Below are 15,622 nucleotides of genomic sequence, written 5' to 3'. Positions count from 1 at the left end.
GTTGGTCCGCTTAGCCCCAGTGGCCCTCTTTAATAGGGACACATGAAATACCGGGTGTATTTTAATTCCCTTAGGTAGCTGAAGCTTATATGCCACCTTTCCTATCTTGTCCGTTATAGTGAACAGACCAAAGTACTTGGGGGTCAATTTATTCACTGGCCTTGGGCTGATGGACTTCAAATGCGGATACCGGAGCCTCAAATACACCTGTTCTCCCACTTCCAACTCTCTGTCGCTTCTCTTCCGATCTGCAAATTGCTTCATTCTATTCCTGACTGAAGCCAATTCCTGTTTTAGTTGTTGTAAGACCTCTCTCCTCTGCTGCAAGTATTCCTCCACTGATAATTCCGCAAATGGTCCTCCTACAGCTGGTAACAGCAAGGGTTTATACCCATATAGTGCCTCAAAAGGAGACATTTTTAGAGAAGTGTGGTATGTGGAATTATACCACCATTGAGCCAAGGCCAGCCACCGATGCCAATGCTTGGGTTGTCTAATACACATGCACCTTAGGTAAGTTTCCAGCACTTGGTTAACCCTCTCCGTCTGCCCATCCGTTTGTGGATGGTAAGCTGTCGACATATTGAGTTTAATTCCCATGGATCCCATTAGTTCCTGCCAAAAATGGCTTGTAAACACTTTGTCTCGGTCTAAAATAATGTTGCTCGGTACTCCATACTGAGTAACCACTTTGTCCACAAACACCCTAGCTACTTCCTTGGCTGTGTAAGGGTGAGCTAACCCAATAAACTAAGCAAATTTTGTAAACCGGCCCACCACCACCATCACGCTATCCTTACCTTCTAACTTAGGCATTCCTTCAACAAAATCCATGGCCACACTAGTCCAAGCTCTTTCCGGTATTGGAAGGGGCTGCAACAGACCTGGGTAGGACACATTCTCCAGCTTACACCTCTTACATATGTCACATGCCAGCACAAACTACTTGACATCCCTTCTGAGGTTGGGCTAATAGAATATTTGTTTAACCCTGAGGTAGGTGTTTTGGATACCCGAATGCCCCCCACTGGTGATCCATGTAGAGTTTGCAATATTTTCTGTTTGAGGTTTCCTCCCCCCCTCGATTACAATCTTGCCTTTAAACCTCAACATTCCATCGAATATGGTGTATCCGTCGACCCCATTAGGTTCCACTACCACTTCTTCTAATATTTTCCTCATCTTTTCATCATTGGCATAGTTGTCAATAACTTCTTGGCACCATTCTGGCACCACAGCAGTGATTGCTACCGAACTTCCTTCCTCTTGGCACCTAGACAATGCATCGGCCGCCACATTTTCTTTGCCCTGCTTGTACTATATCAAGTAATCAAGCCCCATCAGCTTGGCCATACCCCTTTTTTGTAGCTGAGTATGTAACTTTTGTTGTAACAAAAACTTAAGACTTTCATGATCAGTTTTAATAATGAATCTACCTCCTTCCAAGTAATGCCACCATTTCTCCACAGCCAATAAAACGGCTAGGAACTCCTCCTCGTAAATACTCAACCCCAAATGCCTTGGGCCTAAGGCTTGGCTCAAAAAAGCCAATGGTCTGCCTTTCTGAACTAACACAGCCCCAATGCCAACCCCACACGCGTCCGTTTCCAGTATGAATGGTTCACTGAAATCTGGCAATCCTAAGGTTGGGACTGCACTCGTTGCTTCCTTAAGTTTTTGAAAGGCTTCTTCGGCTTCCTCTCCCCACTTAAAGTTCCCTTTTCTTCAAAAATTCTGTCAACGGTTTGCTCATCACTCCATATCCCTTTACAAACCTCCTATAATAGCCGGTTAACCCAAGGAACCCCCTCAATGCTTTTAAGATTGTGGGCTTAGGCCAGTTGATCATGGCGTCTATCTTCTTGGGGTCTGTTTTGACCCCCTTTCCAAATATCAAGTGACCCAAATATTCAACATGTTCCTGGCCAAAGGAGCATTTAGACCTTTTGATGAAAAGCTGGTTGGATCGGAGGACCTCTTGGGTGGTTCTCAAGTGTTCCAAATGCTGGTAAAAGGTGGGGCTATAAACAAGAATGTCATCAAAGAACACTAGTATGAATTTTCGCAAATAAGGTTCAAATATCCGGTTCATGAGCAATTGGAAAGTGGTCGGGGCATTAGTGAGCTCGAAGGGCATCACAAGGAACTCGAAGTGTCCATGGTGGGTTCTAAAGGCGGTTTTGTGGACATCTTCCGACTTCATTTTAATCTGGTGGTATCCTGACCGAAGGTCCAGCTTGGAAAAAATGGTGGCGTTGCTCAATTCATCCATTAGATCTTCTACTAGGGGTATGAGGAATTTATCTTTTATGGTTATGGTGTTTAGCTGGCGGTAGTCCACGCAAAATCGCCAAGAACCATCCTTCTTCTTAACTAGGAGCACTGGTGAGGCGAATGGAGAATGGCTAGGCCTTATGAAGGACTGGTTCAACATTTCCCTCACCATTTTTTCAATTTATGACTTCTGGGTGGGAGAGTACCTATAAGCTCTAACATTCACAGATTCAGAATTAGGCATAAGGTTAATGGAATGGTCAAGGTTACGAGTGGGTGGTAGGGTTTTAGGCTCAACAAAGAGGTCCTCAAATTCCAACAGCAGTTTATCAATAAGGTGCTGAGAGTATACTCGGCATTTCCTTCCATGAGGGTTGCTAGCTGACAGGTTGAGCTCCCCCATCATCACCTTCTCTAGTCCCTCTTCTACAGCTACAATAGAGAACAGCTGAGTCAGCTTATTCCAGTTGTTCCTGAGGGCTTTGTGCAACCTCTTCCCGGTTATCATCTTACAAGTGACGGTTTCTCTTCCCCATTTAGTGTCACCCTCTTCCCACCTTTATCAAATGAGACCTCCATTCGATTGAAGTCAAAACTTATGGGGCTCACCCCTTTCATCCAATCAACCCCGAGGACCACATCACAACCACCTAGTTGCAACAGCCTAAGATCCGCCTCAAACCCTTCTCCTTGCATATCCCACTTAAACCCGTAGCAAGCTGAGTTGCTTAGCACCTTGCCCCCGTTAGCCACTGTCACACTCAAGGGTAGAGTGTTAGAGAGTGGGCACTTCAAGTTTCTGGTTGTATCCTCATCAAGGAAGTTGTGGGTGCTTCCGCTATCTATCAGAATTAACAAGCTCTTATCCTTCACTCTACCTTCTACTTTGATTATCTTATTGTTGGTCACCCATTTCAGCGCGTGGAGCAATATCTCACCACTGTCCTCACCCCCTAAGTCCTCATCTTCTTCGATTTCACCCCCTTCTTCTGCTCTTACCTCCCCTATACTGCCCTCTAGAAGTAGTATTTGTCTCCTACATTGGTGTCCCAGAAAATACTTATCCCCACATCTGAAGCACAATCCGAATTGTCTCCTCTGGTCCACGTTCCGGCCTGTTGATTGAGGCATCCCCTGTGGCCTGACCACAGCATTACCCCCTGTCCACTCACAGTTCACTCCTCTACCACCTAAGTGGGACGCCCCCTGTCATAGTTTTAGCTTGCTGCCTCTGTTTTTTCATCAAGGCTTCCCCAACCATTTCTTGTAGCCTAGCACTTTCCACCGCCTGTTCTACCGTTCTAGGCCTGATCATTTTGACCATTGGTCTTAGATCATCACTTAGGCCACTCAGGAAGCTGGACACAAAGTAGGCCTCCGATAGGTGTGGATCTTGGTTGCTCATAAGAGACCTGAGTTCTTCAAACCTCTTCAAGTAGATTTTCAGCTCTCCTACCTACCTTAGTTTGTTGAATTCTTCAACAATGTCCGACATACTTCTCTCCCCGAACCTTTCACATAGTTTTTCAGTGAACTCACCCCACGTAGGTTGACCCCTTACACTGGTCCAACCTTGGTACCAAGCGTCGACTACGTCATCAAAATAAGCAGCTGCTAGGGACACCCGCCTACCTTCTGGTATGTTAGACCATTCAAACATCCTTTCGCACTTCCTCACCCACCAACGAGGGTTATCTCCCTCAAAAACGGGTATCTCCATCCGAGGCATGAGAAACCCCGTTTGTTGGCACGGTCCCTGCTCTCCACGACCCCTATCCTGCATTTTCCCCTCTTTTTCATCCTGGCCACTCCCCACATCAAGAGTTACCGGCCTGATATGACCCCTGTTGTGTCGTAACAAAGGTTCATTTCTATCACAAGGAGGGAATTCGAGGGCCATACTAACTAGGTTTTGACGTGTTGTCATGTGTCTCGGGTAAGAGGGGTGCTTATGTAATAAAGATATACTATGAGTAAAAGATAGTATATTAGGAGTTTGCATTAAAAGGTTGTAATTAGTTTGTTGCCGCTTTGGGAGTAGTACATTCCCAGCAACGGCATTCTGTTACGCACATGGGCGCTGGTGGCTGGCTTTATAAGCAGCTGTCCAACTCGTGAATAGGCATGAATGAATATTCTTAGAAGTTGGACAGCTGCTTATAAAGCCAGCCACCAGCGCCCATGTGCGTAACAGAATGCCGTTGCTGGGAATGTACTACTCCCAAAGCGGCAACAAACTAATTACAACCTTTTAATGCAAACTCCTAATATACTATCTTCTACTCATAGTATATCTTTATTACATAAGCACCCCTCTTACCCGAGACACATGACACTAAGCTTTACTGTGTTCCTCACTGATCAGTTGGTCTAAGAGCCTTGTTGGTATTATCTGCACCCTGGCACTTCTCCTTGGTCCAAGTGGCTTGGGTGGCTCAGGCGGCAGGTCCCTTTGTTGGTTGATATCATCCCTCCCTCCTGAAAAACAAACTTCTCCTAAAGTTTTCAGGTCAGGTTAGAGCTCCCAAATTGTTGCTAGTCCTCCCAGGTGGCTTCTTCTAGGGGTAATCCTCTCCACTGCACCAGAATCTGCCTTCTCTCCTCGTCCTTGAGTAATACCACTCGGGAATTGAGGATTGTGAGGGCCAAATTAGGGGTTTGTTGGTGTAGCTATCCTCTGGAAGATCAATAGGCTGAGTATTGTCCCTAGATCCTGTGACTGGTTTCAATAGGGACACATGGAACACGGTGACATTTTGAACTTGGAGGAAGTTGGAGCTTGTAGGCTACTATGCCTATCTTCTTGATGACTTGGTAAGGTCCGTAGTATCTTGGACTGAGCTTGTAGTGCCCCCTGTGTTCAAGAAAGTGCTGCCTGTAGTGCTACAGCTGCCACTCCCAATCACCTGCCACAAATGTCACTTCTATTTTATGCTTGACATACTGGGATTTCATTTCTGTTGTGGCCTAAGCAGTTTGGTTTTCAATGCCTTGAGCAAGTCTGTCCTCTGTAGCAATACTAGTTCTGCAACTTCCAGAGTAATCCCATTCAACACATAATCTGGGATGCCTGGTGGTTCTCTTGCAAATAAAGCTTCATAGCGTGCCATTTTGAGGGATGAGTAGTAGGAGTACTGTACCACAACTCGGCCCAGGGCAGTAGATGCACTCAATTTGCTGGAACTTCAGATACATATGACCTTAAATAAATCTCCAAGATCCTGTTGATCACCTTAGTTTTCCTGTCTGATTGGGGATGGTAAGAAGAGTTGTAGTGTAGACTGGTCCCACTGTCCTTGAACAAGGTATGCCAGAAGTTACTGAGGAAGAGGGGGTCTCTGTCTCAGACTATGCTCTTGGGAAACACATGTATTTTTACCACCATTTGGATGAATAGCTGAGTCACAATAAAGTCTTGTTGAGGTATAGGTAGGTGTTGTAGGAGTCCACCTGGTTTTTCTGTTTAGTATTTCATCTGCCGACAAGTGAAACACTGTCTTACATAGTCCCGAACATCAGCTTTCATGTTTGGCCAATAGAAGTGTCACGACTATGCTGTTTTAAATTTTTGTTTATTTCCTTACTGTTGCTGTTAGGGCTCTTGTTGCATTACTATTAGTGTTGTATTTCAATTTCCAGCTGTAAGTTTGTTAGAATCAAAAGGCCACGTGATAGGCCCTAAGAAAAGGACAAAAGATATGGTTGTAACCACTCGGTGGGAAGTAATCTGCTGCACCTACACCCACCCAAGTGAGTATATCAGCTATCCCGGCTTTGTGGGAGGATATTGAAGAATTAATAGAACACTTCTGATAATTCTCCCCCAGCGTTCTCTCTCTCTTTTTCTCTCAATATTCCCCCTCATTTCTCTTCTTTTCCCAACATTCTTCCTTAGCTCCGTTCTTCTCTTGAATCTCACTGGTTCAAGGCAAACTTCATTGTCACGGCGTGACAATTGGATATTAGAGCTCGACCTCAGCCCGGATTGTTGCTAGCCCATGGCAGAAGGTACACATATGAAAAACATAGAGACTCAGCTGCAACAAGTCAGCTCATCCATGTCTAAAGTCCAGAGGCGAGTCGACCAGCTCTAGCTGGGAAATGGTCGTAACCATGAAGCGATCATGGCGATCGATCAAAAGCTGGATGGTACGCTGGGTTAAATGCGAGAAGAGATGGCACAGATGAGGGAAAAGCTGGGTAACCAACTTCAACAGTTCATGTTAATGTTCACACGTGTCAGCTTCCGAGGAGCTGACTATGAATTTCCGATAGAATGATACGAATGGTTTAGGGAAGAGAGAATTAGTAGGGAGAAGAGAGAAAGGAAGAGAGAGAATAGAAACTTCTAAGAATATTCATTCATGCCTATTCACGAGTTGGACAGCTGCTTATAAAGCCAGCCACCAGCGCCCATGTGCGTAACAGAATGCCGTTGCTGGGAATGTACTACTCCCAAAGCGACAACAAACTAATTACAACCTTTTAATGCAAACTCCTAATATACTATCTTCTACTCATAGTACATCTTTATTACATAAGCACCCCTCTTACCCGAGACACATGACAATCTCCCCTCCCTCTAAATTCTTCTTGTCCTCAAGAAATGGTGAGAAGTCCCGCTGCCTTGGGAAATTGTTTGAGAATATCTGGAAGGTATTCCCAAGTGTTGTTGTCGGAATGTAGATTAGACCACTGCACTAGCACCTGGATGATGGGCGCTCATTGGTTGTATATCACTCTCCTGTCAAGTATCGCTATAGGTTCCTTTGGGCTATCATTTGAATCTGGAAGGCGAGGTAGCTCTAGATTGACCGCTTGCTGCCCAATTGCCTTTTTTAGCAAGGACACATGAAAAAACGGATGTATATTGGAATTTTCCGGCAGTTGTAAACAATAAGCCACATTCCCAACTCGAGCTAACACCAGGAAAGGGCCATAATACCTCGGATTGAGCTTTGAACTGGGCTTCCCAAGTAGAGCTTTCAGATGGCCTAGCTGAAGCTTAAGATACACCCACTCTCCCACTTGAAATTCCCGTTCACTTCTCCTTCTATCAGCAAATTGTTTCATACGATTCCTAGCGCTGGCCAATTCCGTTTTGATTGACTGGAAGGCTTGTTGTCTCTGTTGAAGGTAAGTATCCAAGGCTGCCACTGTCAAAGAACTTCCCAGGTCTGGCAGTAAGGTCGGTTTATAACCATATAGGGCTTCAAACGGGGACCTCTTTATGGAGTTGTGGTAGTTAGAATTATACCACCATTGTGCCAATGCGAGCCACTCATGCCAAGTCCTCAGCTGTAAGAAGCAAGCACATCTTAAGTAAGTCTCCAAACATTGGTTTACTCGCTCGGTCTGACCATCGGATTCGGGATGATAGGCCGTCGACATGCTGAGTTGAATTCCCAATATTCCAGTCAATTCCTTCCACAAGAGGCTCGTAAAAATTATGTCCCTGTCCGACACTGTAGTCTTAGGGGTTCCATGTAACTTCACCACTTGGTCTAGGAACACCTTTGCTACCTCTTGAGCTGTGTAGGGATGTGCCAATCCGATGAAATGGGCATACTTGGTGAATCTGTCCACTATCACCATTATGCAATCTCACCCCTCCGATTTGGGTAGACCCTCAATGAAGTCCATTGAGATACTTTCCCAAGGCCCTCCTGGAATACTTAGTGGCTGCAATAACCCGGGGTGGGCCACCGATTCTGATTTACACCGTTTACAAACATCACAACTCAACACCCAGTCCATCACATATTTTTTTAGCCCGGGCCAATGAAAGTGTTGCTTAACTTTGTGATAGGTAGCAACTATTCCGGAGTGGCCCCCTATTGGAGAACTGTGCAACGTCTCCACAATTTTTTTCCTCAAATTCTCATCATCTCCTATTACCAGCCTCCCTCTGTTTCTGATAAGTCCATTAGTCAAGGTGTAACCTAGTTTAGCACTAGGATCCACCACCAGTTGTTGTAGCAGCTCTCGCATACTCTCATCATTTTCATAACTCGAGGCCACTTCCCTATGCCAGTCTGGAACCATCACCGTAAGAGCAGCAGAATGCCCTTCCTCATGACACCTTGACAAGGCATCTGTAGCTAAGTTTTCTTTTCCCTTCCGGTATTGGATAACATAATCCAATCCCATCAACTTAGTCATCCCCTTTCGTTGCAATTGTGTATGTAATTTCTGTTGAAGTAGGAATTTCAGACTTTCATGGTCAGTTTTGATCACAAATTTACTGCCTTCTACGTAATGCCTCCACTTTTCTACCGCCATCAGCACCGCTAACAGCTCCTTCTCGTAAATGCTCAACCTGAGATGCCGAGGAGCCAATGCCTTACTAAGAAAGGCCAAGGGTCTATCTCCTTGTACCAGGACAGCTCCAATTCCAATAGCGCTGGCGTCTGTCTCCAATACAAATGGCTTGTCAAAATCCGGCAAGCCCAATGTTGGTACTTCGCTCATAGCTCCCTTTAGTTTAACAAAAGCCTCCTCAGCCCGGTCATTCCATTGGAAGCCATCCTTTTTCAGCAATTCCGTTAGTGGCCTACTGACAACTCCATAATCCTTGACAAACCGGCGATAATAGCCAATTAAGCCCAGAAATCCCCGTAAGCCTTTGACATTTTGAGGCCTCGGCCACTCCACCATGGCTGCTACCTTGCTAGGATCGGTGCTGACTCCTGCATGAGATATTATATGGCCCAAATACTCCACATGACTTTGTGCAAAGGAGCACTTAGACTTCTTAACATACAGTTTATTGAGTCGAAGAACCTCGAGGGTAGTTCTCAAGTGGGCTAGGTGTTCAATGAAAGTGGAACTATAGATCAGAATGTCATCGAAAAAGACTAGAATGAATACACGCAAGTAGGGCTCAAATATTTGGTTCATTAATGCTTGAAAAGTGGCTGGGGCGTTAGTGAGTCCAAAGGGCATTACCTTGAATTCGTAGTGCCCTTGATGAGTTTTAAAAGCGGTTTTAGGGATATCCCGAGGCTCCATTCGAATTTGGTGGTACCCTGCTCTAAGATCCAGCTTAGTGAAAACTGAAGCGTGCTTCAATTCATCAAGCAAGTCTTCTACAATGGGTATGGGAAACTTGTCTTTGATGGTTATGGCATTGAGTTGCCTATAGTCCACACAAAATCTCCATGAACCATCTTTCTTTTTGACAAGGAGTACGGGAGATGCGAAAGGGCTATGGCTGTGTTGGATAATCGACTTTTGTAACATGTCTTGGATGAGTTTCTCTATCTCAGTTTTCTGTTTGGGAGGATAACGATAGGACCTAACGTTCACTGGTTCTGAATTGGGTTTGAGGTGGATGGTATGGTCACAGGGCCTTTTTGGAGGCAATGAGCTAGGTTCGGAAAAGAGGTCTTCGAACTCAAATAATAGCATGTTAAGAGCGTTAGTTTTGCGTACCTTTAACTGGTCATGTGGGTGGCTACTCAATGTAATTGCCAATTCTCCTCCCTGTTCTGGTTCTTTCTCGAACACTTCCAAAGCCTGGATAGAAAACAGCTGCACTACTTGGGAGAACTTGCTTTTGAGCAACCGTTGAAGTCTCTTTCCCGTTATCATTTTACACATACCTGCTTCCTGACTGCCCTTGAGCACCCTTTTTTTTCCATCCTTCTCAAAGGTCACCTCCATCTTGTTGAAATCGAAGCTAATGGGACTCACACCCCTCATCCAATCAACCCCAAGTACCACATCACAACCCCCCAATTTCAACAGCCTCAAATCTGCCACAAATGCTTCCCCATTCATCTCCCAGCAGAATCCCAAACACGAGGATTAACTCAGTACCTTGTTTCCGTTTGCAACTGTTACCGAGAGAGGGTGGGCATCTGAGACTTCACATCCCAACTTCTTCGCCATGCCTTCATCCAGGAAGCTGTGGGTGCTTCCGCTATCAATGAGTACCATTAGCGAACATTGGTGAGCTCGCCCTTCCACCTTGATGATCTTGCTATGTGCCACCCCTTTTAGGGCGTGTAGGGAGATTTCTCCTTGATCACCTTCTTCCATTCCTGGAGTTTCCTCCACGAGTCCTTCCTCGTCCTCCCCTTCCAGCAACAAGATTTGTCGTTTGCATCTGTGTCCCGGAAAGTATTTATCCCCGCACCTATAACATAGGTTAGCTTGGCGTCTCTGCTCCATTAACCCTCCTCCAGTCGTCAGATTAGGGGCTGCAGGAGGTAATGCCAGGACCCCCTTACCACTGTGCACCGCATCTCGTCCTTGAGTCCTGCTACCAGTCTGCCAACCCCCGGTGATCACTCCCTTCACTTGATTGCGCTGCTTTTTTAACAGTGCTTCAATCATCATTTCCTGCAACTTTGCACTCTCGGCGGCCAACCTCACTGTTGTTGGCTGCATCATTTTCACCATGGGTCTTACTTCATCTCCCAAGCCACTAATAAAACTCGATACAAAATACTCTTCTGATAGATGGGGATTGTGTATCATCATTAAGGACCTCAGCTCCTCAAACTTGAGCTGGTAATTCTGTACCGTTCCAAGTTGCTTGAGCTTGTTAAACTCTTCAACTATATCCCGCATACTCCGATCTCCGAATCTTTCATACAAGTCATCCGCGAACTCGTTCCATGGGCTACCTTCTTTCTCCGCCAGCCACCCCTGGTACCATGCATCAGCCATGTCGTTCAGGTAGGCAGAGGCTAGGGTGACCTTCTGCTGTTCCTGCACCTGATACAAGGCGAACATCCGTTCGCACCTCCTTACCCACCATCTAGGATTTTCTCCATCGAAGAGCGGAATCTCCAGTTTGGGTACCGGAAAGTTTGGTTGATAACGATCTCCCTGAGCTCTCGCTCTTCTCTCCCTTATGTTATCGCCAGTCCCTTCCGGCTCGAATTCCATCTCCGACATTCCCACTGGTCGGCGCTCCATTCCTACCCCTTGAAGAATGGGTTCCGACCGCTCCCTTTGCGGAAAATCAGCGGAAAGTCTCACCGGTTGTTGAGTTGAGAGCATTCGCATAATCTGCTGCATCTGTTCCATTACTTGCTCATGGAACCGAGCATTCTGTTCTCGATTCTCACCCCGCCACCTCTCCATGGCCTGATCAATCCGAGCATCTACCCCTGCTCCAATTGAAGATTCGAGAGTTCCCATTCTCGTCTGCACCTCCGCCACTGTTGTAGCCACTTGCTGGAGTTGAGACTCCATCTACTTCATCCTCGTTCCTTCGGCCATATGGATATTCTTCTCTGCCTCTGCTTGCGCTCAAGAAGACCGCTCTGATACCAAATGTCAGCTTCCGAGGAGCTGACTATGAATTTCCGATAGAATGATACGAATGGTTTAGGGAAGAGAGAATTAGTAGGGAGAAGAGAGAAAGGAAGAAAGAGAATAGAAACTTCTAAGAATATTCATTCATGCCTATTCACGAGTTGGACAGCTGCTTATAAAGCCAGCCACCAGCGCCCATGTGCGTAACAGAATGCCGTTGCTAGGAATGTACTACTCCCAAAGCGGCAACAAACTAATTACAACCTTTTAATGCAAACTCCTAATATACTATCTTCTACTCATAGTATATCTTTATTACATAAGCACCCCTCTTACCCGAGACACACGACACTTAGGAATACAACAAGAGATAATTGACTTGAGGGAGGGAAAGTGCACGTGAGAGTTTGTTAACATGGCAGCAGAGGTGTCAAGGGTGTGTTTGGGATTGTTCATCTTGCTTTTCCATTTTTTATTAACTAAATTGTAATAAAAAGGGGCAGAGGGTGTAAGGGAACATCATCAAATGAATTAAGAAGTTCCTGTTCTCTTCTTCATTTCCTTCCATCTCTTTTCTCCTCTTCCTCCTGAATTCTGAGGTGATCACTGCCCTCTCAGTGAGCCTAACAGAAACTCTATAGGATGTTCTTCATTCCTTTTTCCCTCTTAATTCGACTTTGGAAATCCCTTCATATTGAACTTTTGAGTACTCAGCTATACAGCATACGTTATCTAAGTATAGCCAAACTGAGAGATCCAAATTCCTTTGCCTCCCGCTTGACTTTAACCGTTAGAAGCTTACAGCAATATGTGAGAAACTCTATATGTTGTTCTGTATTCGTTTTTTCAGTTTTCCCTATGTCACAGAGAGCCTGAAAAGTAATGATATAGACACACATACCTCACAAGTAATTCTGCAAGTATCCATGTAAGATTTGTTGAAGTATTTGAGAGCTTCCTCAGCTTCCTGCTCGGTCCGAAAACCAACGAAGCCAAACTGCCGGCTCTTTCCATCTCTAGAGAAAACCATAAAAAAAGGAAGATTACAAGACTTGATTCAAACATGGAATATAAATACTATTTGGGGGTAAAACGAGTATGTCCGTATGTATGAAGGTAATCATACTTGGTGCGCATTAGCTTGGCATCTGTTACTTCTCCTTTCTGTGAAAAGAAATCCCTGAGGCGCTCCTCTGTAGCATACTTCGGCAAATTCTTCACGCATATTCGAGACCTTCACAGAATTTCAGTCACTATTAATATAACTTTTATATGAATCGGTGCTGAAGAAGAAGCATCAAAGGCGCCCAATACTCACATCCTCGTTCGATGCTGGAAAGCCTGCGAAACAGTGCAGTGAAGTGCAATGGATGGAGAGAGGAAATCATAGAATTGGCAGACCAAAGTTTAGCATGAAGATAGAGAGACTTGGAAATAAAATATTCATGCAAAAAATAAAAGGGGACATCACCGGCAGAGGTAGGAAACAGCGGCCGTGCTATGGCGGCGGATGGCAGAGGCGGCGTCGATGGCGAGGGCGACGGACGGCGGCCACGAAGGCGAGGGAAGCGGGAAGGCGAGGCTGACGGCTGAGATTGGAGGAAGGAAGGAAGACGAGGGATTAAACCCTTATTCCGTCTCTATATCCGCCTCAGAGACCAATTTCTTCTCAGAGACGGTGTCTCATCAAAAATAATATTTGAACGAGACACAGAAAAAGTTCGGTCTCTGCTCAAAAATATTAAATAATAAAAAGTTTTTTCGAGTTTGGAGAGAAGTTTTCCATCTCTAACCACCTCCCTATTTTATTTTTTATTATATTATAAATAATTTATTTTTCAATTTTAACTTATTATAAAAATTATATATACTCCAATCGCACTTCATATTTTTTTCTCTATTTTACTCTTTATTTTGGTTACAGGTATTTCCTACTCTACATTATACGGGTCGGACTTAAGCCAATGGGTCGGCCCAACTGCTTAAGATTCGAGAAACCTCGAGTTGAGTCCATCAAAGCGAGCTCACACACTGTTGGTGCCCATGCTTATATGACGAAACTAAGCGAACTCCCGGTAATGCCACTAATTTATCAACGTACTTTGGCGAGCTCTTGGCTACATTTTGAGTAAGCTCCCAATGACCCTTGCATTTCGTTGGCGCAACCGATCAGCTCGCATAACGGGAATGGTGTATGCCACGGATATCATTTGGCCAGGGGTCGTCCCAGCTGGACTATTCAAACCCATTTTCTCGACCCATTTGGCTGGCCCACGTTGGTCCCATCTTGGCCCCTCTTTTACAACATCATTACAATCGCGTCTGGGTTTCCGCGCGTTCACCTCATATCCCATCCTCAGTAATGGCAGATCTCATCCACATTAATGAGGGTCTCGTCGACACCTTGTTGCGACATGGCCGTCCCTACCGACGCCGGCTATTCCATCTCATCATCTGTATACGTACAGGAGAGACAGAGAGGCATGTCCTGGGGTATATATCAGCCAGCTCTTCTGAGAGCCATGTATGTTTTTCTTGAGTCCACGAACAAATACCTTACACACTTACTTGCTCGCTCACTGACTTGGGCATCGGAGTACTTTGCAAGGAAGGGCCAGCGGATCAAAAGGCTGAACCAAGCATCTTGTTTTATTCTCTCTCGAATCCACCGCACCGGAACGGGCCAATGAATCATTGTCGACCAATTCCGAACGTCGACAATTTTATTTATTTATTTTAATAAACTTCAATTTTATTTATTTTATATTTTTATAATTTTCACACATACACAAATTAATAATTAAATATATAAATTAATAATCAAATATAAAATATCAATCATTCAATATAAAAATAAATAATAAATTCTTACAAAAATAATAAGAAAACTTGGGATCATTCTGCTCGAAGAAAACGCCGTTGCTTGAGGTGGTTATCGTTGCTCCTCGCCATCGCCACTTTCATCGAATTTGGTGTCTAAAAGTCATGAGCACGCCTACAAAGCTCGTTCTTCTCTACCACCACTGCTGTTATTCGTCATCAATCGTTTTCTTCCGATTCAAAATCTACGAGAAGGATCCATTGGGACAAGAAGAATTGTGAGCAATTTGAAGTTCAACAATTTTAATGAGCAATTTAAATATCAACAGCAATTTCAAGCTCAACAAAAATTTGGCGATGGACAAGACAAATAGGGAGCTCTATTAGAATGAATTTTCAGTAATTGTCTCCCCATATTTTGGCTTGGCGAGCATTTTTCTTTCACGTTGGAGATGGTCTAATTAATTTTTTGTCGTTAGACAGTCATTTCTATTAAAAAATAATAGAAAAAAATGATCTTTAACGAGAGAATTTCCTTCTCTAATTATTTTTTTCTTGAACAACAGATTTCATATTTTTTAACGATGACACAAATTTACCCTCAGACACGAAAAAATCTCATTTTTGATCTTTTTTAACTTATAGATGGAATTGTTCTTATTCCAAGTACAAATTATTGGTTTTCTATTCATTTATCTCTAATTCAGTCTCTAAAATGTCCCTAAATAAATTCCAAAGGCACCCCTCTATTGAGTACTGTGACAATTTCTTCACACATATTTGAGACAATCACATAATTTTTACCGTTACTTTTATATGAATCAATGCTAAATAAAAAGCATCAAAGGCATCCAATGCTCATATAGTCCTTTGATTTTGGAAAGCTTATGGAACAGTGCAATAGAGAGAGAAAGAGAGATGGGAAATCAATTGACAGGACAAACAACCAAAATAATGCAAACCGAGCCATAGAAATGTGCCCGAGGCTTTGCCCAACCCTAACTCCAACTTTGAAAACTTTAGTTTATTTTATTTTACGAATATACTAAGGTAGCGTTTGTTAAAATAAATAAGATAAGAAAGTATCAGAATAAATTTGGAATGATTTTCGGATCAAAATATGAAATGATCAAGATAAGATTGAAAAATATTTCAAAATTTTTATTAAACTGTTTGTTAAATTTTTTGAAATGCATTAGAGGACATATGTGGCATTTTTTTCTTATATGTAAGGACCAAGATATGTTTATTTTGAAGG

At 44.0% G+C, this 15,622-nt stretch overlaps 1 protein-coding gene across 1 annotated transcript in view; it reads right to left on the bottom strand.

Annotated features, from left to right (window-relative positions):
• LOC127812867 (uncharacterized) overlaps nt 1-13,227 on the bottom strand; it is a 45,430-nt gene extending 32,203 nt beyond the window's left edge. The window contains exons 1-4 of the mRNA XM_052353389.1: nt 13,016-13,227; nt 12,863-12,885; nt 12,671-12,778; nt 12,446-12,560 (exon numbers count right to left, since the gene is read on the bottom strand). Coding sequence (XP_052209349.1) covers nt 12,446-12,560; nt 12,671-12,778; nt 12,863-12,864 — 225 coding nt within the window. The 5' untranslated portion in view covers nt 12,865-12,885; nt 13,016-13,227. The remainder of the gene's footprint in view (nt 1-12,445; nt 12,561-12,670; nt 12,779-12,862; nt 12,886-13,015) is intronic.
• Between the last annotated feature and the right edge of the window lie 2,395 nt (nt 13,228-15,622).

This window comes from Diospyros lotus, chromosome 11 (genome assembly GCF_014633365.1).
Source record: "Diospyros lotus cultivar Yz01 chromosome 11, ASM1463336v1, whole genome shotgun sequence".
NCBI classification, from domain to species: domain Eukaryota; kingdom Viridiplantae; phylum Streptophyta; class Magnoliopsida; order Ericales; family Ebenaceae; genus Diospyros; species Diospyros lotus.
This window is presented reverse-complemented; position numbering and strand designations above follow the sequence as displayed.